Below are 24,479 nucleotides of genomic sequence, written 5' to 3'. Positions count from 1 at the left end.
GCCATGTCCCGGTGCTGAGCCATGTCCAGGTGCTGAGCCATGTCCCGGTGCTGAGCCATGTCCCGGTGCTGAGCCATGTCCCGGTGCTGAGCCATGTCCCGGTGCTGAGCCATGTCCCGGTGCTGAGCCATGTCCCGGTGCTGAGCCATGTCCCGGTGCTGAGCCATGTCCCGGTGCTGAGCCATGTCCCGGTGCTGAGCCATGTCCCGGTGCTGAGACATGTCCCGGTGCTGAGACATATCCAGATGCTGAGCCATGTCCCGGTGCTGAGCCATGTCCAGGTGCTGAGACATGTCCAGATACTGAGACATGTCCAGATACTGAGACATGTCCAGATGCTGAGCCATGTCCAGATGCTGAGACATGTCCAGATACTGAGACATGTCCAGATGCTGAGCCATGTCCAGATGCTGAGCCATGTCCAGATGCTGAGCCATGTCCAGGTGCTGAGACATGTCCAGGTGCTTTCTGACAGTGAGGGGTAGGGGTTGCCAACCCTCCAGACATGCCCTAGAGTCGCCAGAAATTAATGGTTCAAATCCAGGACACCGCTGGAATCATGGGGGCATTAAAATATTGTTTTTCCCCCATTTCTTTAAACACATCGATTTATTAGTTATAAAAAGATTGGACTGTTTGATGATTATCACATTGCTGTGTGTGAGATTTTGCTGTCTGCATTTCCAACATTATAACTAAAAGATAACAATTATTTGGTTGTCAGGTGCTCTGGAGTATCTGGGGGTTGTAAAATTGGCTATATCAATGCAAGTTTTCACTTCCAACATCTCTGGATCTCTGGGTAGGAAGTGAAGAATCGCCAGGCAAGATGTTTGCTTGTCACCTCTTCCTGTTTGGTCGCTGCTGAGAGCTGTGATGCCTCTCATTGTCAAATAACTTGCTGGCACACACCACATTGTCGCTCACATGGTTCCAGCAGTGCTGTCAACACCCATTTAACTATACACTGTGAAAAGTGAATGTTTTCAGGACTGATTTGCCAAAAGGCAGTTACAAATATTAAGACACGTCAGATAAATAAACACTGGTGAGAAGCAGAAACTAATGTGAGTGTGATGCGGTTCTGGAGATTTATAGGGAGCACTGAGTCCTCTGCCAAAAGTGTTCATTTTTTTTCTGAGTAATTAGTACATTATTAGATTCACATTAATTATATAAATCACATTCTAGATGACAATTTTCATAACATGCAGTCAAATTTGTAAACAAATTCTTGTGTTGCTTTCCTAATTAATTGTGTAATTAAAATTCCATTTTTAATGAAAGGCGTCAGGATGTCTGAGTTTTAGTTGTTTGATAAAGGACAGCATAAGCAGCTCTTGAGAACAAATTGGAAATGGTGCCAAAATTGCGCTAAAACCTCCAATTTTGTCCGGTGCACAAACTGCATATCAGACTCTTTATTATTTCAGGTGATATTTAGGGGCTGCTGGAAGTTCCTTGAAACAGGCACCCCATCTCTGGCATATAGAACATAGAACATACAGTGCAGAAGGAGGCCATTCGGCCCATTGAGGCTGCATCGGCGCACTTAATCCCTCACTTCCACCCTATCCCCGTAACCCAATAACCCCTCCTAACCTTTTTGGTCACTAAGGGCAATTTAGCATGGCCAATCCATCTAACCTGCACGTCTTTGGACTGTGGGAGGAAACCGGAGCACCCGGAGGAAACCCACGCAGATACGGGCATGTGCAAACTCCACACAGACAATGACCCAGCGGGGAATCGAACCTGGGAGCCTGGTGCTGTGAAGCTTTAGTGCTATCCACTTGTGCTACCGTGCTGCCCTTAAGCATATGCTCAAATGCTGATGATAAATAGGTTGCCAACCTTCCAAGATTGACCTGGAGCCCCCAGCAATTGAAGATGAATTTCCCAGATAGTGCTGTGAGCAAACACAGGAGAAAAATCATACGGGCATTTAAAAAATTGAGCTTTATTTAACTTGAACATATTTGTTCTTAAAAATGGAGGGGGGGATTGATGGACTATGTGAAGTGGTCGGAGTCAAGAGGCTATGTGATGATACTGCCAAGAATATCTTCAGCTACAGTTGCCAACCCTATTGAGGAGCCTAAACTGTACCATGGCCCGGCAGAGCTGAGCAGTGTCCACACGACCAAAGATCCACCTTGTTCTTTAGATTCTACTACAGTCTGAAGGAATCATGTGGAGGGGGTGGGGACAACCAAGTGACAAGCAATTGGTTTTTAAATTCACCTTGTTGTTTGAACTTGGAGGAGGAGCGTTCTCCCCCAAATGCCCGTCACCTGCCCAGGGCCTACCTAAGGGCGAAGGTCACCATCACGACCCCCCCAACCTGAGGGGATTCTGTTTGAGATCTGAAGACAAGATGAGGTCAAAAAAGTTGATAGCTGAGGAAGGAGCAGTAGTGAAGATGTCAAATCTAAGAGGCGGCAACTACTGGTGCAAAATATTAAACTAATTCATCTTTGAACAATCAAAGAGCAGAAGAAAGGAGAATGCCTGTTGGCCACAACTGATCCATGTTCACCAGTGTAAAAGATTCATCATGATCCATTTCACTCTTCATTAGCTTCAGCTGCACAATCTTGTCAGTCTTTCTGTTCTAGTTCATGTACTTATCCATCACATCTATCTACTGCTCTGCAAGATTAACTCCAGGCAATTTAAATCCCTTCACAGTCTCTGATATGTTTACATCACCCATCACATTAAAAATCCGATGAAAATCAATAATTACAATTTCAAAGAGCTCATTTCCACACTTGGTTCAGTTCAAAATCTCTTTTTAATCCATTTCTTTGTTCTTTACCTGCACTTGCTCGCCCTGAATGTTTTCAATTATTTTACATGATCTCGTTAAACTGCTGCTCCACACAATATTCGTCAATAGATCCACAGAATCCCTACAGTACAGAAGGAGGCCACTTGGCCATTGACTCTGCACCAACCCTCCAAACCCACCCAGGCCCACCCCACCCGCCCCATCTCCGTAACCCCACCTAACCTGCACATCTTTGGACTGTGGGAGGAAACTGGAGCACCCGGAGGAAACCCACGCAGATGCGGGGAGAACGTGCAGACTCTGCACAGTCACCTGAGGCTGTAGTTGAACCCTGGTCCCTGGCGCTGTGAGGCAGCAGTGCTAACCCAGGTCCCTGGTGCTGTGAGGCAGCAGTGCTAACCCAGGTCCCTGGTGCTGTGGCGCAGCAGTGCTAACCCAGGTCCCTGATGCTGTGACGCAGCAGTGCTAACCCAGGTCCCTGGTGCTGTGAGGCAGCAGTGCTAACTCAGGTCCCTGGTGCTGTGACGCAGCAGTGCTAACCCAGGTCCGTGGCGCTGTGAGGCAGCAGTGCTAACCCAGGTCCCTGATGCTGTGACGCAACAGTGCTAACCCAGGTCCCTGGCACTGTGAGGCAGCAGTGCTAACCCAGGTCCCTGGCACTGTGACGCAGCAGTGCTAACCCAGGTCCCTGGTGCTGTGAGGCAGCAGTGCTAACCCAGGTCCCTGGTGCTGTGAGGCAGCAGTGCTAACCCAGGTCCCTGGTGCTGTGGTGCAGCAGTGCTAACCACTCTGCCACCCCTGCAGTAACTGATTTTTTCATCCTTTGAGTAAGACATTTGACCTTGCAGGTGTGTATTAACGATCCCAAGGCTCTATCGTGAAGAGCAGGAGGGTTGACAAAGCTCCCACAAACAGCAATGAGATAACCTGTTATTTACCAATGTTGTTTGAAGGATAAATCTTGGTCGGGATAATGTTATAAGAGTGATTTTGATATGCAACTTTGTACTGGACCCTACACGTCACATCTGTTACAACTCATTCTGTACAATCCATCTAACCAGACGTACATTCCCAAACTTACCTGCATCCTGACCTGGATCTCAGTTTTCAAACCAACGCTGAGTCTCCTAACAATCTTTACAATGATCAGCAGAGTCTTCAAAGTGCTCCTGATGATAAAACTCTTTCTTTAAAAGGAGTCCTGGTGATAATGTTCCTCCTTTAAAAAGGCTTCCCCTTTGACAGTAGTAAATGTTTTTATTTCTCTCATGATTTTCCCAAGCGTTTAATTGTTTTTCTTTAAATAGGCACTTGCATTTTCTGTTTCAGGGGAGTAATTCGAATGGATGTTAATCTGCAAAGTGTGAATATTGACCAGTGTTCAACTGGAAACAGTTGGTTTGCCGATTCCCATCAGTGTGATGTAAACAGCACACAGGTAAGGATGGTTGTTAGAGAGCTGGATTTTGAACCACTATGGTGGTTTGGTGGCTATGCAGAGGGAAGTATTTTCAAACCACTAAGATAGAATAAAAATCTGCTCTTAGAAAGCATTAGATTTGCTGCACTGTATGAACTAAAATCATTTTCCAGGTTGTGCTATTTTAAGCGTTTGACCTGATGTTTATTTGGTAACCACAGTATGATTGAATTTTACATTGAGTTTGAAAAGGAGAAGAGTGGGTCTAAAACTAGTGTTTTAAACTTAAATAAAGGCACTTATTTGAGCAAGAAAGCTGAGCTAGCTGAAGTGACCTGGGATACCAGGTTAGAAGATAGATCAATAGAGGCGCAGACATTTAAGGAGATATTTCAGAGTAAGTATATACCTACTGTAAGAAGAGGACCCATCAGACATGATTAACTAAAGAAATTAAAGAAAGCATTAAACTTAAAAAACAAGCATAGAAGTGTGCAAAGATGAGTGGCAGGTCAGATGACAGAATATAAAGAACAGCAGAGAACAACTAAAAAGGTAATTAGGAGAAAGAGTTTTGAGTTTGAGAGGAAACAAGCTAAAACGTATAAACAGAAAGCAATGGTTATGCAGCTGTTTGAAAAGGAAGAGTTTTTCAAAGTGTGGGTCACAACCGGCAGGTGGGTTGCGGGTCAACGTTGGGAGGGTCACGGACTGATCAGTTGCTGCGTTCCCACGCTAGTCCCAATCGCGGGAGAAGCGCCCAACGACTGTTGCCGACATTTCAGTTGAGAATAGCAGCCGCGATTGGCTTTTAAATGAGAACGAGATGAGGCTGTGTGCAGTCTTCCGACCATAAGCGGAGCACTGAGCAGGTTACGCACCCTGCACGTACACTTGGCATCAAGCGCCATGTACATACATGCTTTTGGTGCCAAGTCAGTGAGGAGAAATTCTTCCATTTTCTAGCTGCTGGTAAGCAAGTCAAGTGTGGACTGTGATGATGGACATTTTGTTACAAGGAAGATATGGCCAGAGACACAAGTAAGCAATGTGCCTACTGCCAGGAACGCACATCTGAATCTGCTGGAGAGAGCTGATCAGGAGAGTCCAGGGCAGGACAAAGCAGTGCTACAGAGCCCCAGGGCCTCTGGTGAACACCCCACAACAATGAAATGTATCTCGGGAACAAAGCAAAATAAAGATGATTTGTTCTGGCATTGGTTTTGTCAATTGTGCCAAAGAAAATAAGAATGTAAAACACATGTGTGTTATGTAGGGAAGTACTGGCAAATTAGAGGAGAAGTTTTAGATTGTGAAAGAGAAGTTGTGGGGAGAAGCTCCTTTTGAGGTTGAGACTCCAGAGTCAGTTATGAATTTACAGCTGACTCCAAATGATGCTGTACCTGTCCTGTGACAGCACATTACAAACAATCCAAAAGTCCATGAAGCTGTAAGCACTCTGGAGTAACACCTCCCAGGAGAATCAGTGCAGAGTAAAACAAGCATTTTGTTGTTATTGCCCTTCTTGACGACCTACATGTGTGAGGTTGGACTTTCCATTCTCACAAACATGAAGACGGCACAAAAGAACGGGTTGAAGTCTGCACCTGATATGCGCATTGCCCTCTTCTCCTGTGAACCTGATTGGGATGAGATTGTGAGGACCAAGCAGGCTCCTCTTTTGCATTAAAGAGAACATTGCGTGTGTAACGAAGGACGGCCGGTATGGGTCCTATAGGCTGGCCAGTTGGCAAAAATGGGACTGGGAAGAAAGTTTGACAAACACTTCTCTAAGGAGTGACAAGAGGGAGTTAATAGTAGATAATAAGGAAATAGTGGATGAATTGAGCAAATATTTCCTCTGTCTTCTCTATAGATGGTACAAAATCCATTCGAGTAATAGCTGGATGTGGAGGTGGAGGAGAGAGGGGAATTTGGTGAAATTACAGTCACTAGGGAAGTGGTACTGAACAACATGATGGAGCTGCGGCAGACAAGTCTCCAGGTCCAGATGGACCTCATCCTTGGGTTTAAAAGAGATGGCTAATGGAGGCAGCAGATTTGATGGTTTTAATTCCCAGGCCATCGAAGGCCCCCAGGTGGTCGGGCATTGGGCAGAGTGGCATCCTGGCACTCCCATTGGCATCTGGCACCTTGGCACTGCCAGCCTGGAACATTGGCACTGTCACCCGGACACTCTGATAGTGTCACCTGGCACTGCCAGGGTGCCTGGGTGGCACTGCCAAGCTGGCAGGGGCACTTCCAGAATGCCAGGCTGGTAGTGCCCCCGTGCCTGGTTGCCCATGCACGTGTCAGAGGTGGGGTGAGGGGGGACCTGAGGACCCGGAGGAGGTAGGTTGGGTGCAGTGCGAGGGAGGGATCCGGAGGCTGCAATGGGGTCAATGAGAGGGTTCAAAAGATTGGGGCTGCCTTTAAAAATGGCGCCTTAATCCGCAAGTCATCTTCCTGGCGAGCTGAGCAGTGCAGAAACTGATCTAAGTGCCGAGGTAAAAAAAAGACAAAGTGGCATTGCATAGTGGGGTCTTCGTCAGCGCTACATGCACTGAGAAACATCCCACTCAACGCACCTCAAATGGGATTTTGTCCTGTTGAATCTTTGCACTGAGAAAAATTCAAGGAAATTGGGAAGAGTCAGCATGGTTTTGTGAAAGGGAAATTACCAAATTATTTGAGTTCTTTGAAGGAGTAACTTCTGTCATCGATATAGGAGAGTCTGTAGACGTACTGTACCTGAATATCCAGAAGGCATTTGAGAAGGTGCCACATCAAAGTTCATCAGAGAAAATAAAAGTTCATAGTGTCGGGGATAACATGTTAGCCAGGTTGAAGATTGACTGGCTGGCAGAAAACAGAGAGTCTGCATAAATGGGTTATTTTCTGATTGACAGGATGTGACTTGTGGAGTTCTGCAGGATTCGGTGCTGGGGCCTCAACTTTTATACAACTTTTTTAATGACTTAGATGATCGGACCAAAGGTGTGGTAGCTACATTTGCAGAATACACAAAGATACATCGGAAATATGTTTAAAGGGGTGGCATGGTGGCACAGTGGTTAGCACTGCTGCCTCACAGCACCAGAAACCGGGTTCAACTCTGGTCTCAGATGACAGTCTGCGTGTGTTTCCTCCGGGTGCTCCGGTTTCCTCCCACAATCCAAAGATGGGCAGGTTAGGTGGATTGGCCATGCTAAATTGCCCCTTAATGTCCTAGAAGTTAGGTGAGGTTACCGGGTTATGAAAAATGAAAAAAAATGAAAATGAAATGGGGATAGGGTCAGGGAGTGGGCCTAGGTAGAGTACTCTTTCCAAGGGCCGGTGCAGAATTGATGGGCGGAATGGCTTCCTTCTGAACTGTAGAGATTCTATGATTCTATAAGGAATTTGCAGATGGATTTAGATAGGTTGTTTGCATGGACAAGAATGTGGCAGATGGAGGATAATGTGGGAAAATGTGAAGTTGTCCATTTTGGCAGGAAGAATAAAAAAGCAGAATGTTACTTGAACGACTGCAGAATTCTGAGCTGTAGAGGGATCAGGGTGTTCTAGTGTATGAGCCACAAGATGTGAGTCTGCAGGTACAGCGAATGGAATGCTCTCCTTTATGACCAGAGGAATTGAGCATCAAAGTCAGAATATTGACCGGGATTCTCTGATCCGAGTTCTCTCCGCCAGTGCGGCCAACGAGGATGGGGAATTTGTTGCTCAGCCAAAATTCCATTCACTGCAGCAGGACCGGAGAATCCCGCTGGTGTGAACGGACGGAGAATCCCGCTGGTGTGAACGGAGGGAGACTCCCGCTGCCGGGAATCGGCGGAGAATCCCGCTGGTGTGAACGGAGGGAGAATCCCGCTGCCGGGAATCGGCGGAGAATCCCGCTGGTGTGAATGGACGGAGAATCCCGCTGCCGGTAATGGGCGGAGAATCCCGCTGGTGTGAATGGGCGGTGAATCTCGCTGGTGTGAACGGAGGGAGAATCCCACTTCCGGGAATCGGCGGAGAATCCCGCTGGTGTGAACGGAGGGAGAATCCCACTTCCGGGAATCGGCGGAGAATCCCGCTGGTGTGAACGGAGGGAGAATCCCACTTCCGGGAATCGGCGGAGAATCCCGCTGGTGTGAACGGAGGGAGAATCCCACTTCCGGGAATCGGTGGAGAATCCCGCTGGTGTGAACGGACGGAGAATCCCGCTGCCAGGAATCGGCGGAGAATCCCGCTGGTGTGAACGGACGGAGAATCCCGCTGGTGTGAATGGACTGAGAATCCCGCTGGTGTGAATGGACTGAGAATCCCGCTGCCGTGAATGGGCGGAGAATCCCGCTGGTGTGAATGGACTGAGAATCCCGCTGGTGTGAACGGACGGAGAATCCCGCTGCCGTGAATGGGCGGAGAATCCCGCTGCCGGGAACAGACAGGGAATTCCAGCCAGTATGTTGCAGTATATGCGGTATTAGTGAAACCACAGACGCAATTCAATCAGAAGAAAACAGAGTCTGGTTTCAGGTGGGTTGAGGGGGTAGTTTTCTGGTGCCTGCAGCGCCGAGAAAGATCCCGCTACTCAATTCACTTTGCCATCTTTTGGATCGGTGGGTGTCATATCAGAGTACCTTTAAGAAACGGGTGTTTATAAATGAGCGTGTATATAAATATCTGTAGTGAGAGTACCTTTAAGAAATGGGTGTTTACTACTGCAGTGATGTCAGAGAGTCGGTGGAGCTGGGCTGTCTGTCAGCTTTTTACTTTCATTTTAGGCTGTTTGCTGCAGGGTGTGTTTCAGAGCTGGATAGTCACAGTCACAGCCAGAAGGTGTATGAATCTCTCTCTGTAATCTAAAGACTGTTAATCGATCCCGGTGATTTAAAACTAATAACAGTAATGGGTGGGATTCTCCGACACCCCGCCGGGTCAGAGTTTCCCACCCATTACTGTTAAATTACAGTGGCATAAATTACAACAGGTACTTACCGGCGGGACCTGGCTCCGAGTGCGGCCTTCGGGGTCTCCGGGGGGGGGGGGGGGGGGGGGGCCGCAGGGGGATCTGGCCCCGGGACGTGCCCCCAAGGTGGCCTGGCCTGCGATCGGGGCCCACCGATCCGCAGGTGGGCCTGTGCCATGGGGGCACTCTATTCCTCCACGTCGGTCACTGTAACAGTCTGCGATGGCCGATGCGGAGGTGAACCCCCCCTACACATGCGCTGGGGTGACGCCAGCACACGCTGGTGCTCCTGAGCATGCGTCAACTCGCACCGGCCGGTGGAGGTCCTTCGGCACTGGCTGGCGTGGCGCTAAGCTCCTTCCACGCCGGCTGGTGTGGCGCAAACCACTCCGGCGCCGGCCCGATGCCAGAGTGGTCCACACCACTCCTTTGCGCCGGAGTTGCCTGCCCCGCCGGTTCACGGAGAAACCCGCCCAATTACTTTAACCTCATGTGTTTCTGGTAAAAGGTGTTTTAAGTCTTATGGATGCTAAAAGGAAAGCTTAAAGGATTACTTAGTGTTGTATTCTTTGGGGGTTGTATTTGAATTAATAGTTGCTAAGATGTTCACTGTATGTTTTAAAAAGGTTAACTTGAGTTCATAGAATAAACATTGTTTTGCTTTAAAAAATACTTTTCCATTTCTGCTGTCCCACACTGTAGAGTGGGCCGTGTGCTCCCCATACCACAATCTAGTAAAAGTTGTGGGTCAGGTGAACTCCATGATATACTTTGGGGTTCTCTAAACCCTGACCCATAACACAGTGGGGAATGCCTGTCTGGCAGTGCCAGGGTACCTGGGTGGCAGTGCCAAGGTGCTCGAGTGCCATCCAGGGGTCTCAAATATCCTGGTAGCCCCCCCCCCCCCCCACCCCCACAGGTGCCGTTATATTTGGTCCACCTTTGTGGAACCCAGTGATAACAGCACCCTGGCAAGGTCTCTCCCAGGAGCGGCAATTAGGTTCCGGTGTCGGGAGAATCCGGCACAAACAGAAATAAATAAGCCTAATGGTTCATTCAAATATGCATCAAATCTGGATCACGCTCACTGAGGGTGAGATCCAGATCGCGGAATTTCACCAAGTGCGGTTGAATCTCGCGAAACGTCTTGAGCATTGCGAATCTCGCGAGAGGCCTCTCGTGAGAGACAATAACCTCGTCGCATCACCAAGTCGCGCATGACGATAAATCGCGCCCCACACCTGGAATACTGTGTGCAGTTTTGGTCTCCTTATTTAAGGAAGGATGTAAATGTGTAAGTGTGTTGGAGGTGTTTCAGAGGTGGTTTATCTGATTGACACGTGGAGTGAGCGGGTTGTCTTATGAGAAAAGCTTACACAGGCTTGACTTGTTTCCGCTGGGGTTTGGGAGAGTGAAGGGGTGACTGGATTGAAGTTGATAAGATTCTGAACGGTTTTGACAAGTGGATGTGGAAAGTAAGTTTCCTCTTGTGGTGAGTCCAGAAAAGGGGGGCACTGTTTTTCCCCCGTTTAGGACAGCGATGAAGAGGTCTTTTTCTCTCAGAGGGCCCGGCGACTTTGCTCTCTGTGCCTCAGAAGGCGCTGAAGGCTGCATCATTGAATATTTTTAAGGTGGAGGTAAATAGATTCTGGTTGGGCAAGAGAATCAAAGGTTATCAGGGTAGGTGGGAATGTGGGATTCAAAACACAAACAGGTCAGCCATGATCTTATTGAACGGTGGAGCAGGCTCGAGGGGCTGAATGGCCTACCTCTGCTCCTATTTTGTATGTTTATACGTATGTAAATGCATTCCCCTCAGTGGAACACAGTTCCTCTGAGCTTGGCTTCAAGTTCCAGTTCGTATCACATTAGCAGATCTTATTCAAAGTAAAATGGACACTCTACAATTGACCTCATTATCTCTGAGCCACCAATGGTGGAGAGATTAAAATCAGGAAAATACAAGATGCCAGTATTAGGGTGGGAACACAAATATCCTGAAAGGTTGTCAGGTTGGAGATAGTTACAGACACCTCAATTTTAAAATGTTCAATACCTGCCTTATCTCTGTAAACATTCCCAGACCTAAAACTCTTTGAGAATTCTACGTTCTTCCAGTGGTGGCCTCTAGGGTATCTCCGACTCCCTTCGCCGAACTAATAGCCATCTCACCTTCAGCTATCTAGGCCTTAAACTTTGGAATACTCATTGATCTCTCTGCCTCTCAGACCCTCTTAATCTAATCCTTTGGTCAAAATATCTCCTGATGTGGCTTGGTGTTAAATTTTGTTCACTAACATTCTCGTGATGTTCCACAACAGGAGAGGTGCTATATAAATGCAAGCTGTTGCTGCTCATAGTGAGAACCCTCTTGTCTCTGAGGAACTGTACGGAGAGATGTTTTTTGACAGGAAGTAAGCAGCTTTCCCAAACATTAAAAGTAATTCAGACCTGTGAACAAAACATTATTTAAAATTTGCTCTGTGGGAGTTTTATTTTAAATGTCAAAGATAATTTTTGTAAAACTATTTATTTTCTCAAGAAATAAATTTTGTACCAAAAGATCATCCCCACCACCCCCAACTCTCTCCACCCCCAACCTCCCCCTCCGGACTTGCTTTTCCATTTATCTAACACAATAAGTTCTTTCCATAAATATAAGTTATTCACAAACTCCAAATATCCACTCTCTAGCTCTAAGCAAATTAGCATAATTTGCAATTTCAACCTTATCAATTCTGTTATAACAATATTTTATTCAATGTTGCTCCTGGGAGAAAATGAGACTGGGAACATTCTGGAAAATTTCAGACACACTGCCTCGTGAGCGCAGGATTTCAGCAGGTGAAGACAATTTTGTGGACAATGTGACAATGATTTGTGCTGTAATTTATGGAGGTTTTACCAATAAACGCTTTGGGTACCTGTCGTCAGTGGGCATTTTCTATTGAGATCCCTCTTGTTGAAATATTCTTGGCCTCCTTTGCAGGGGCCCCTGTGACAATAGACATTTCAGCAACAGAGTTATTAGGCTCTCTCGCAACACTTAAGGACATGTGCTTCCCATTGGGATCGCTGGATAATCTCAGCACCCAGATCCCTGGCTGACATTCCTGGGGGAACTGGGCTAGAAATAAACAGATGGTAAGAGTTTCGATGGATATTTAAAAAAGAAAGGAGATCAAAGTGAGCATTGGCCCTATAGAAAGTGTGTCTGGGGAATTAATGATGGAAAATATGGAGATGGCAAATTAATTAAACAGTATTTTACATCCATCTTTGTGATAAAGGCTGAAGGTAACATCCCAGAAACATCTATAAAATGAGGTAATGGAAGGAGGGAGGAAGTCAATAACATTACAATCACCAGGGAAGTGGGATTGAGTAAATAGTTGGGAGCTCAGGGCTGACAAATCCCCAGGTCCTAATGGACTTCATCCTAGGGTCTGAAAAGAGGTGGACAGTTAAACATTGAGTTTAATTTTCCAAAATTCCCTCGATTTGGGGAAGGTTCCATTAGATTGGAAAATAGTGAATGTAACTTCTTTATTCAAAAAGGGAGACAGAAGGCAGGAAAATACAGGCAAACTGAGGTTTTAATGATGCCACATAAAACCAATTATTGTAGACCATTGATATGGAAAGGATTGTTTTGAAAAGGTCTCATAGCATGTAGAATTACTTAGAATGCATTAATACATGGGTGGCATGGTAGCACAGTGGGTAGCACTGTTGCTTCACAGCGTCAGGGACCTGGGTTTGATTCCCAGGTCACTGTACAGAGTCTGCACGTTCTCCCCGTGTCTGCGTGGGTTTCCTCCGGGTGCTCCGGTTTCCTCCCACAAGTCCCGAAAGTTGTGCTTGTTAAGTGAATTGGACATTCTGAATTCTCCCTCTGTGTACCCGAACAGGCGCTGGAATGTGGCGACTGGGGGCTTTTCACAGTAACTTCATTGCACTTGTGACAATAATAAAGTTCATTATTATTGCACTTTTGAACATCACCGAGAATTTAGTGTAATAAAGCCATACTACATTAGTGAATGTTTAATATAGAGGTACTCTAACAATTACTATGTGGCAATGTCTCCAATAATTGCCCGCTTAATTCTAGACTGCAAAAATCAGGACTCTGCAAGATAACGGGCGTGATTTGACAAAATGGGAGCAAATTCCCATAGCGAGTGCTTTTAGTCACATGTTTCCCGGCACTCGCAACACGAGAACCCCCCCCCACTATTTACCAGGGTGCCCAGATGCCAGGTTGGCTGTATCTTGGTTCGTGCTCGGGGTTGCCCTGTCCTTGTGAGGTAGGGTGAGGGGAGTATTGAGGACTCCCTAACCAGTAAATTGGGGAGCTGGGGGGTCCAGAGGCCATGGGGAGGGTCGAGAGATCGGGGTGGCATTTAAAAATGGTGCCCCGATCTCTTCCTGCACTGACGAGAGGCCACAAAATCCCCTAAGGTTCCGTTTGATAGGGGGGTCATTCTTGGCTCTGTGGGCTGAGATAAACACCCCTCTATTTGCGCCTAAAATGGGACTCTGGCGCCGCGATTCTCCGCTCCCCACGCCGGGGGGAGAATCGCGGGAGAGCCGGGCGAATCACACCACGCCGCCCTGGCACCCCCGCGATTCCCCCCCCCCCCCCCCCCCCCCCAACGCGACACGCCGCTCGGTGACCGGTGATTCTCCGGCCCGCATGGGCCGAGCGGCCTGACGACCCCGACCGGTTCACGCCGGCAGCAACCACACCTGGTCGCTGCCGGCGTGAACATCGCGCGACAGGTAAGTGTGGGGCCTGTGGGGGGCGGAGAGAGGATCGAGCACCATGGGCGTGCTCATCAGATGTCTGGCCCGCGATCGGTGCCCACCGATCGTCAGGCCGGCGTCTCTAAGAAACGCATTCTTTCCCCTCCGCCGCCCCGCAAGATCAAGCCGCCATGTCTTGTGGGGCAGTGGAGGGGAAGACGGCAACCGCACGTGCGTGGGTTGGAGCCGGCGGAGAATAGCGGGAGGGCCTTCCCGACATTTTTCCCGACCTCCCGCTATTCTCCCCCCCCCCCCCCCCCACGGCCGCCCCATGACACGAATCGCTGCTCCCCGTTTTTTGCGGCGAACAGCGATTCTCCCCTGGCCGATGGGCCGAGTTCCCAGGCCTTTATGACCGTTTTCACGAACGCAAACACACCTGCTCTCACCGTTCGTGAAAACGGCCGCAAAGTGCCGTTCGGGACAACCAAGGCTCCGATTGGCACGGGCCCGCAATCGGTGCCCACCAATCGCGGGCAGCGGGTCCGATACCCGCGCACTCTTTGTTCCTCCGCCGCCCCGCAGGATCAGTCCGTGGGGCGGCTGAGGGGCATGACGGCCCGCGCATGCGCGGGTTTGACGCATATGCGTGATGATGTCATCCGTGCATGCGCGGGTTGGAGCCGTCCAATCCGCGCACGGTCGCTAAGCCCGCGGTGCCGTGCTTCGCGGGGCCGCGCTGCTAGCCCCGCCGGGGGGGAGAATCGGTCCCGGGAGGGGGCGCGGAGGCTGCCGTGAAACACGGCCAGTTTCACGGCAGCTTTTATGACTCTCCGCATTTGCGGAGAATCACGACCCCTGGGTTTCACTCCAGCGTCGGCACTCAGTCTTCCTTTGGGAGAATCGCGCACTGGGTTTTTTGTTTGTTAAATTGTGCCTGTTGTCATTTTTTAGTATTGCATATTGGAGATTAAACTGCAATATTAGGAAATTGCATTGAGCTGTGGTACAATGGGTGGTGTAATTTCCCTGAAGTTAGAAGGTTATGAGTTGAACAAAGAACAACAAAGAACAAAGAAAAGTACAGCACAGGAACAGGCCCTTCGGCCCTCCAAGCCTGCGCCGACCATGCTGCCCGTCTAAACTAAAATCTTCTACACTTCCGGGGACCGTATCCCTCTATTCCCATCCTATTCATGTATTTAACCGTGGGATTAGCGTTTATTGTTTTATTCCTATCTCATATCAGTGAGTTGTTCCATAAACTCTGTTTGCATTTCATTCATAGGCCAGTTTTGAAATATAAGATGCTATTGTTAAGACTGCCTTGTTCCACCCGCAACTCCATCTCTGCCTCAGCTGATCTGCTGCTGAATCCATCATCCGTTGTTACCATAAAACATAACTATTCCAATGTTCTCCGGCCTGGTCTTCCACATTCTACCCTCTGTAAACCTGAGGGTCATCCAAAACTCTGCTGCCAATATCCTAACTTGGGCCAATTACAATTCATCCGTCCGCCCTGCGCTCACTGACCTACATTGGCTCACGATTATAAGCAACCTGTTTTCAAATATCTCCATGGTCTCATCCCTTCAATAACCTATCTCAATAACCTTTTTCAGTCCCACGACCCTGCAACACAGTAGCACAGTGGTTAGCACTGTTGCTTCACAGTGCCAGGGACCCGGGTTCGATTCCCGGCTTGGTTCACTGTCTGTGTGGGATCTGCATGTCCTCCCCGTGTCTGCGTGGGTTCCCTCCGGGTGCTCCGGTTTCCTCCCACAGCCCTGAAAGACGTGCTGTTAGGTGAATTGGACATTCTGAATTCTCCCTCCATGTACCCGAACAGGCGCCGGAATGTGGCGATGAGGAGATCTTTACAGTAACTTTGTTGCAGTGTTAATGTCAGCCTACTTGTGACAATAATAAAGATTAGGGGGAAAAATTCCTCCAATTCTGGCCTCTTGGGTATCTCTGATTTCAATCACTGCAGCATTGGTGGCAATGCCTCAATTGCCAAGTTGTGGAATACCCTCCCTGCACCACTCCTTTCTCCTTTAAGATGTACACTCATTGACCCGAATATCTCTGTGTGTAGCTCAGTGTTAGATTTTATTTGAAAAAGCTCCCATGAAGCAACTTGGGACATTTTCCTACGCCCGCTGATCCATTTCATCCTCTAACTTCTTGACAGGTAGCACCCTTGTCTGAATCAGAAAGTAATGGGTTCAAACCCCACTTAAGCATGTAATGCAAGGCTGATTTCCTACAGTACAGTGCTGTACTGAGGGAGTTCTGCACTGTCAGAGGCACCGTTCTGTAGAGGTTAAAGATTTTGTGATGCACATTCAAAGACAAGTAAGATAATTCTCGCTTGTGTCCTGGTCAATATTTATACCTGAACCACATCACTGAATCTGACTATTTGGTCAGCATTACATTGTCGCTGGTGGGAAGTTGCTGTGCATAAATTGGCTGTCGAGTCTGAATGATTGTGATTAAGAGAATGGGGACATTAGTGTCGTGGGAATGATTTCCAGCTATTGAAACCTAAACACCAGCATCAATAATTTGCAAACAGGTCGAGCACCTTGTGGTTTTATTGTTGCGCTATTATCTCAAACCAACTTCAAAAAATAATGAATGTTCAGCAACAGGCCTGACCAGCGTCACAAGCTGGATCATTCAGACACAATCCTTCACCACATAAAAGACAGTTAACTGTCTTGTAACCATAACAACGCCCCTTTAAGCTTCAGTTGCCAGGTGCAGCCGTGATTTGCTGCAAACTGCATCATTTATAAATAGTTTTTCCATCCGCTCCTTTCTGGGTGCATGTCACGTTGACGAGAGTTCAGTAAAGTAGCACGCTCCTGTAGGTTTGTGTGATGATTCTGTTCAATCCCCTAGACAGCTGAGTCACTCGGTGACAGAGGTCTCAACTGCTGAAAAAAATAACTAACCCTCTAATCTTAAGCTTTTGCAGATATCACAATCATTTAGCAATTCTGGAAAAGGATAATAATTGTGGTTCCAAATTAGCTTTCCCAGTGAATGCCTGTCAGATGGTGCAGTGTTTGATTATACATTTATTGTAGAAATGTCAGGTAGAATTTCCCATTCCGGAGACTCGGTGTAGTGGCAGCATGAAAATCGGAGTGATTCCTGGTGGGAATAGTGAGCAAAATCCCCCCTGGGCAGTGAGGCAGATCTTTGCACCGGATCTTCCTCTTTTTTGCTCATTAATTGCACATCAGTGAGCAGTTCATTGAACTTCCTGATGGGGGCAGTCATGGATTCATCCACCCCACCATTATCTCATGGGATTGGAGGCCCTGGCACCATAGTTAATCAGCACCCACACACACATTCACTCACTGTGGGCCGGGTGAGGGTTGACCGCTTAATTAGAATGGTGGCCAGAAGCCACTCCATGATTCAGTGAGATCTCCCTGGAGAAACTCCTCCCGGTAGTTCAGAAAAAGTGGGAGGTTCTCCTTCCGAGGAGTGGGAGCAGGAGGTCCACCCGCCTGATCACGCCAGCCTGGGAGGAAGAATGGAGCTCCTCAGTGCAGCAAGTGATCGGGATGCCATTTTTAAATGGTGCCCCGACCTCTCAACATGGCCCCCAGACACCCCCCAATGCCCCTTCTCACCTATAAGGGGGTCCTCAACCTCCTCCCCCTACCCCACCTCACACGGTTAGGACACCCCAAGGCCCGATTCGTGGCGGGGACAAAATGCCAGCCTGGCATCCAGTGGCAGGGCATCTCAGGGCAGCCGTAACCTTAACAGTAACTGGCATTGTAAGAAGTCTTACAACACCAGGTTAAAGTCCAACATGTTTGTTTCAAACACGAGCTTTCAGAGCGCAGCTCCTTCCTCAGGTGAATGGTCTATATGCGTGATCTTCCTGGCGTTCCTCTCCACTTTGAGCCGGCAGTTTGTGGTGTCGGTGGCAGCCATGATGTGGAGATGTCAGAAACTGGCATTGGCTGCCTTCCCAGCCTGAGCAATGTCAGATCCTCATTGAGAATGTGGCAAATATGAGCCCCTACATCCTTAGACAAGCCAAGGCGTCTGCAGCTGTGCCTCTCGCTCATCTCCATGTATGAGCTGTGTTTTCTGTAAACACTTGGTTGCACCAAACGCCTCCATGGATTTGGTCCCTCCTCATTAGAAACTGGGTCTTCCTGGGGCCCCGCTGGGTCTTGTTCCTCAGGGTGATGGTCTCCCTGAGCAGCGGTAAATGGTGACGGACCCGCCTTCTCCTCAGTCTAACAGCAGTCAAGAAGGCAGCATTGCCAACAGCATTCTCCACTCCCCTTGGTTCTGTAGAGGGATCCTGCGGATTTCACAATGATTTATCTTCCTCCATATAGCAGGCAGCTGTGCATTCTCCAGCCCTTAACGTTCCCATTGCCGGCACATCACAAACCAAGACCTGCCTTGCAGGATTATATAATCCTGGAGAAAAACCGGTGGCTCATCCCAATGTGGGTGTTCAATAGGGTCCGTGACTCGAGTCCTCAGAGCGACATTCACCCTTGTGGTGGATGTCTGCTATTGGCCTTGACAACAATGATAGATACCCAATTATTTCAGTGATTGTGGGCATGGGGAATGCAATGTCCAACGCACTGGGAAGATGAAGCTTGTCAGGTCTGTGCTGCGTCAGACATTGGCCGTTAATTCCTGAAGCCTGCATCCATTCTGACATTCCTCTGCGATTATCAGGTGCCAATTAAGGCCACGTACAGCGCAGGACCTACTGGATTGTCACATGAATGGGCCAACATTGTGCACAAGACTTCGAGTCCAGCACTCAGCTGAGCCATGGTGTGTACACTTAGGACACTATGAATGGTGTGTACTCTTTGGGTAGTAGTGAGTGGTGTGTGCACTTAGGACAGTAGTGAATGGTGTGTACCCTTAGGGCAGTAGTGAATGGTGTGAACACTTAGGGCAGTAGTGAATGGTGTGTACCCTTAGGGCAGTAGTGAATGGTGTGTACCCTTAGGATGGTAGTGAATGGTGTGTACCCTTAGGGCAGTAGTGAATGGTGTGAACCCTCAGGGTAGTAGTGAATGGTGTGAACCCTTAGGGCAGTAGTGGATGGTGTGTACCCTTAGGACAGTAGTGAATGTTGTGAACCCTCAGGGTAGTAGTGAATGGTGTGCACCCTTAGAGCAGTAGTGAATGGTGTGAACCCTCAGGGTAGTAGTGAGTGGTGTGTACCCTTAGGGCAGTAGTGAGTGGTGTGAACCCTTAGGGCAGTAGTGAATGGTGTGTACCCTTAGGGCAGTAGTGAATGGTGTGAACCCTTAGGGCAGTAGTGAATGGTGTGAACCCTCAGGGTAGTAGTGAATGGTGTGAACCCTTAGGGCAGTAGTGAGTGGTGTGAACCCTTAGGGCAGTAGTGAATGGTGTGTACCCTTAGGGCAGTAGTGAATGGTGTGAACCCTTAGGGCAGTAGTGAATGGTGTGAACCCTCAGGGTAGTAGTGAATGGTGTGAACCCTTAGGGCAGTAGCGAGTGGTGTGTACCCTTAGGGCAGTAGTGAATGGTGTGAACCCTTAGGGCAGTAGTGAGTGGTGTGAACCCTTAGGGCAGTAGTGAATGGTGTGTACCCTTAGGGCAGTAGTGAATGGTGTGTACTCTTCGGGTAGTAGTGAATGGTGTGAACCCTTAGGGCAGTAGTGAATGGTGTGTACCCTTAGAACAGTAGTGAGTGGTGTGAACCCTTAGGGTAGTAGCGAGTGGTGTGAACCCTTAGGGCAGTAGTGAATGGTGTGAACCCTTAGGGCAGTAGTGAGTGGTGTGAACCCTTAGGGCAGTAGTGAGTGGTGTGTACCCTTAGGGTAGTAGTGAATGGTGTGAACCCTTAGGGCAGTAGTGAATGGTGTGTACCCTTAGGGCAGTAGTGAATGGTGTGAACCCTTAGGGCAGTAGTGAATGGTGTGAACCCTTAGGGCAGTAGTGAATGGTGTGAACCCTTAGGGCAGTAGTGAATGGTGTGTACCCTTAGGGCAGTAGTGAATGGTGTGAACCCTTAGGGCAGTAGTGAATGGTGTGAACCCTTAGGGCAGTAGTGAATGGTGTGTACCCTTAGGGTGGTAGGGAATGGTGTGTACCCTTAGGGCAGTAGTGAATGGTGTGAACCCTTAGGGTAGTAGTGAGTGGTGTGAACCCTTAGGGCAGTAGTGAGTGGTGTGAACCCTTAGGGCAGTAGTGAATGGTGTGAACCCTTAGGGCAGTAGTGAGTGGTGTGAACCCTTAGGGCAGTAGTGAGTGGTGTGAACCCTTAGGACAGTAGTGAGTGGTGTGTACACTTAGGGTAGTAGCGAGTGGTGTGTACCCTTAGGGCAGTAGTGAATGGTGTGAACCCTTAGGGTAGTAGTGAATGGTGTGAACCCTTAGGGTAGTAGTGAATGGTGTGTACCCTTAGGGCAGTAGTGAGTGGTGTGTACCCTCAGGGTAGTAGTGAGTGGTGTGTACCCTTAGGGCAGTAGTGAATGGTGTGTACCGTTAGGGTAGTAGCAAGTGGTGTGTACCCTTAGGGTAGTAGTGAATGGTGTGAACCCTCAGGGTAGTAGCGAGTGGTGTGTACCCTTAGGGCAGTAGTGAATGGTGTGAACCCTTAGGGCAGTAGTGAATGGTGTGAACCCTTAGGGCAGTAGTGAATGGTGTGTACCCTTAGGGTAGTAGCGAGTGGTGTGTACCCTTAGGGTAGTAGTGAATGGTGTGTACCTGATGCGACCATCAATTCAACCAGAGACATGTGTTGGAGTAAACTGTGGCTTTAATTGGCTTACAACTGAGCCTGCCTGCGACTATGCTGAACTGAGGGCGGACTCGCAGGACCGCAGCACTTATACTTCCTGAAGGGGATGGAGCCGAGGGCAGAGCCCTGTACATGCTCCTCATCTCCCCCTGTGGGCAGAGCCGCGCAACAGCTCACAGACAGAGCCCACAGGGGCACAGTAATGTACAGTGTGAATTATAGTGGTTACAGATTCACCACAGTACCCTTAGGGTAGTAGTGAGTGGTGTGAACCCTTAGGGTAGTAGTGAGTGGTGTGTACGCTTAGGCTAGTGAGGGAAGTGATGTGGCAGCAAGGATCGGAAGTGTGGCCACGATCATAATGCAGCAAAATTGTATTCCCCTTGGCTGTGGTAAGTGAGCTGTGCAGATGGACATATATAAACTCAATACTGGCTCGAGAGCTTTGCTGTCGCCTGATCCCAGACACAGCTACAGCCCATTTAATGAAGTGGAAATTTTACTCCGTTAGCATTAAGGTCCATTTAGGTTTTAAGGAGGATTTCCCATGTTTAACTTTGATTTCCTAATGGCTGCTTCTTTTATCCTGGGATTTCGATAATCTCTCTAAGTGCTAATAGCTTTCAAAGTCCAACTTTGCAACAAAAAAACTTCCATGCACAATGATTAAAGCGAAAATATTTCTCTCCTGCGGGAGTCAGCTGCTAAGTGCACTGATGGATGTGATGCTGACCTAAACAGACCAACACATACACAGGCCCAAGCCCCTTGGCTGTGGCAAGTCAGCTGACCTCAACCAGGCCACTTACTATTTGCCTGAAGGCCAAGGAGGGAATCGATTAGTCACAAGTTGCTGCTTTTGATTACTGTCTAGAGGTTGAATAAACATCTCCATCCCTCCACCACCAACACAGTGTGTACCATTCACAAGATACAGAGCAGCAACTCACCAAAGCTCCTTCGACAGCAACTTCTAAACCCGTTACTTCCACCATCTGGAAGGACAAGGCCGGCAGATATTTGGGAACCACCACCTGGAAATTTCCATCCAAACCACCCTGACTTGTATCACCACTCCTTCACTGTCACTGGGTCAATATCCTGGAGCTCCCTCCCTATTGCTACACTATATGGACTGTAGCGGTTCAAGAAGACAGCTCAACACCATCTTCTCAAGGCCAATGAGGAATAGGCAATAAATGCTGGCTTCGCCAGCGAAGGTCACCTTCCATGGTTGCATTTTTTAAATTCATGGATGCTAGATGAGGGTAGGACTGCCTCAGCTGTGATGTCTTCCACAGATGAATAGCCACAAAGTCCACACAGCTGTGGGGAGGGTAAGGAGGAGGTATCAAATTTTGGCAGTAGAATGGTTCTCCAATAATAATAATCAATAATCTTTTATTGTCACAATTATGAAGTTACTGTGAAAAGCCCCTAGTCGCCACATTCCGGCGCCTGTTCGGGGAGGCCGGTATGGGAATTCAACCCGCGCTGCTGGCCTTGTTCTGCATCGCAACCCAGCTGTCTAGCCCACTGAGCTAAACCGGCCAATTCCAGCATGGAATCCACTCCTCGAAGAGCAAAAGGGAAGTAAATTTGAGCAAAGGGTTACAAAAAACCCACACTGAAGTGTGTAAAAAGATATTTTAAACATAAACAGTTTGAATAGTGAAACACAATTGCACTGAGGCAGCAGCGGACTGCCTTAAAACCAGGGGCTTGGCAAAATCAGCAAAGAAATGAATGACAAGTGTGTGTGGTAAACCATCATCCAATCCTGGTTAATTAATCATGAGTTGATTAACAGGAAGTAACTTCTCTCTCCCCTAAATACAATGTGACCTTTCAAATTATTTCTACATCATGTCTACAGAACAGAATCATGTGGGCTGACCTATCAGCTCATTGCCGTTGGCATCACACTTCTGAAGCACTGTATGTACCAACCCTGGGATGACATTCTCAGCTGCTTAATATTAATATATTAACCTTTCTGCTCGGAAACCTCCAGGGTTGCAAAGAGAATTTGAGCTGATATTTCTGAGGGCAGTGTTGTCATATCTGCTGAAAATGATGTGCTTTAAATCATCTGTGAGAAACCATCTTCTGGTGTTGCTCTGTTTACTTGCTATAAATATAGCAGTCAATATGGTCGCCTTTCTTAATCCTAATTACGAGTGTACTTTCAGAGTCACCAGGCATCTCTCGATACCGACACAAGGTTCAAACCGAATACCGATCAAAGGGCCAATACACCAGTTAGTTAGTTCAAAGTCAATACTATTTATTTACACACACAGTAAGATCTGCTCATGCACAACAGTACTACAAACTAAACTATCTCTAACGCTAACGCCTATACTTAACTTCAGGTGCCCACTCAGTCAGAGGAACAATGGCCGTTGTTCGGATCTGAGGCTGTTGGGTTTGAAAAGGTAACAAGAGAACAGCTAAGGTCGTCCGTCTGGTAGCGAGCGTTGACCTTGAACTTACTGCTTCTGGTGATGCTGGTGGATGGGTCTCTCCGCTTGAGAGCCGAATCCAAGAGGCTGAATCTTTGTCGGGAGTTCCTTCTTATATTTGGAGGGGCTTTGCGCGCTTTTAGGCGGGCCTTAAATTTGGCCCCAATTAATTGGGCAGCTTCTTGATCACTGCCATCGATCTAAACCAATAAAGGGGTGGGTGCCCTGATGACTGGGCGTGTCCTAGGTGGCCGTTGGCCTGGCTTTGTTTGTGTCTTTTGGTTGGGGTACTGGCGCCGGGATGTCTGTGGCAGTATCAACTACCTGAGTGTTAGTCCTTTGTTCCTCGGAGATGGGCCATCAATATACTAATTGACCCAGAGTTTCGATTCCGTCTGGTAACTGCTTCCCAAATATACATTCAGGCTCTGTGCCTGCTTGTTGTTTAGTATTGTCCACATTTCCCTCGAGTCTCTGTGAGCGTCCATTTTGTATACTGAAAGTGACCATCCCAGATGGCTACATTGGTTACCTCTGTTCACAATGTGCAGCAGGCAAATGTACTGCCCAGCAGAGACATTCAGAGACACAGACATGCGGACAATCCCCAGGTTGTAGTGAATTAACCCCCCTCCAGTGTGATAGCAGTGAAATCACAGCGTTGGCCTCAGCACCCGAGAGTTATTGTGGGGTGAGGTGAAAGTTGGAGAAATGTTACCCAACTTTCCCATTTTTATCCAGTATCCATTAGCTCCACTGGAAGTGGATGTGTTCACAACATAATTAATAATAATCACAAGACTTGCATTTGCGTCTTACGAAACCTCAGTGTTACTCAAAATGCTTTATAAGCAGTGAAATAATTCACCCCGCAAGATCCCACAAAACAGCATTGAAATAAATGATAAGTTGTTGGTTGAGGGATATTTTATGCTGACCCCTCAGAGAACTCCCCTGCTGTTCTATTCACCTGAGACACTCTCAGATTCACCTGAGGAAGGAGCAGTGCTTCGAAAGCTAGTGATTTGAAACAAACCTGTTGGGCTTTAACCTGGTGTTGTAAGGCTTCTTACTGTGCTCACCCCAGTCCAACGCCGGCATCTCCACATCATGGCTGTTCTATTGAACAGTACAGTCAGATCTTTCATGTTGATTTGAGAGGCAGACAAAATTTTGGCTTAATGTCTCTTCTGAAAACAGTGGTGCTGACGGTGCAGCAATACCTCAGCTTTGCACTGGAGCTTCCGTCTAGATTGTGCCCTGGAGTGGGATTAGGCCTCACAACCTTCTGACTCTTATGCGCGACC

At 48.1% G+C, this 24,479-nt stretch overlaps 1 protein-coding gene across 1 annotated transcript in view; it reads left to right on the top strand.

Annotated features, from left to right (window-relative positions):
• The window catches only part of si:ch211-156l18.8 (probable G-protein coupled receptor 158), a 110,565-nt gene that overhangs the window by 27,300 nt on the left and 58,786 nt on the right, over positions 1–24,479 (top strand). The window contains exon 2 of the mRNA XM_038779428.1: positions 4,127–4,235. Within this exon, the coding sequence (XP_038635356.1) occupies positions 4,127–4,235 (109 nt within the window). The remainder of the gene's footprint in view (positions 1–4,126; positions 4,236–24,479) is intronic.

The sequence above is a fragment of the Scyliorhinus canicula genome, chromosome 19 (assembly GCF_902713615.1).
Source record: "Scyliorhinus canicula chromosome 19, sScyCan1.1, whole genome shotgun sequence".
Lineage (NCBI taxonomy): Eukaryota > Metazoa > Chordata > Chondrichthyes > Carcharhiniformes > Scyliorhinidae > Scyliorhinus > Scyliorhinus canicula.
This window is presented reverse-complemented; position numbering and strand designations above follow the sequence as displayed.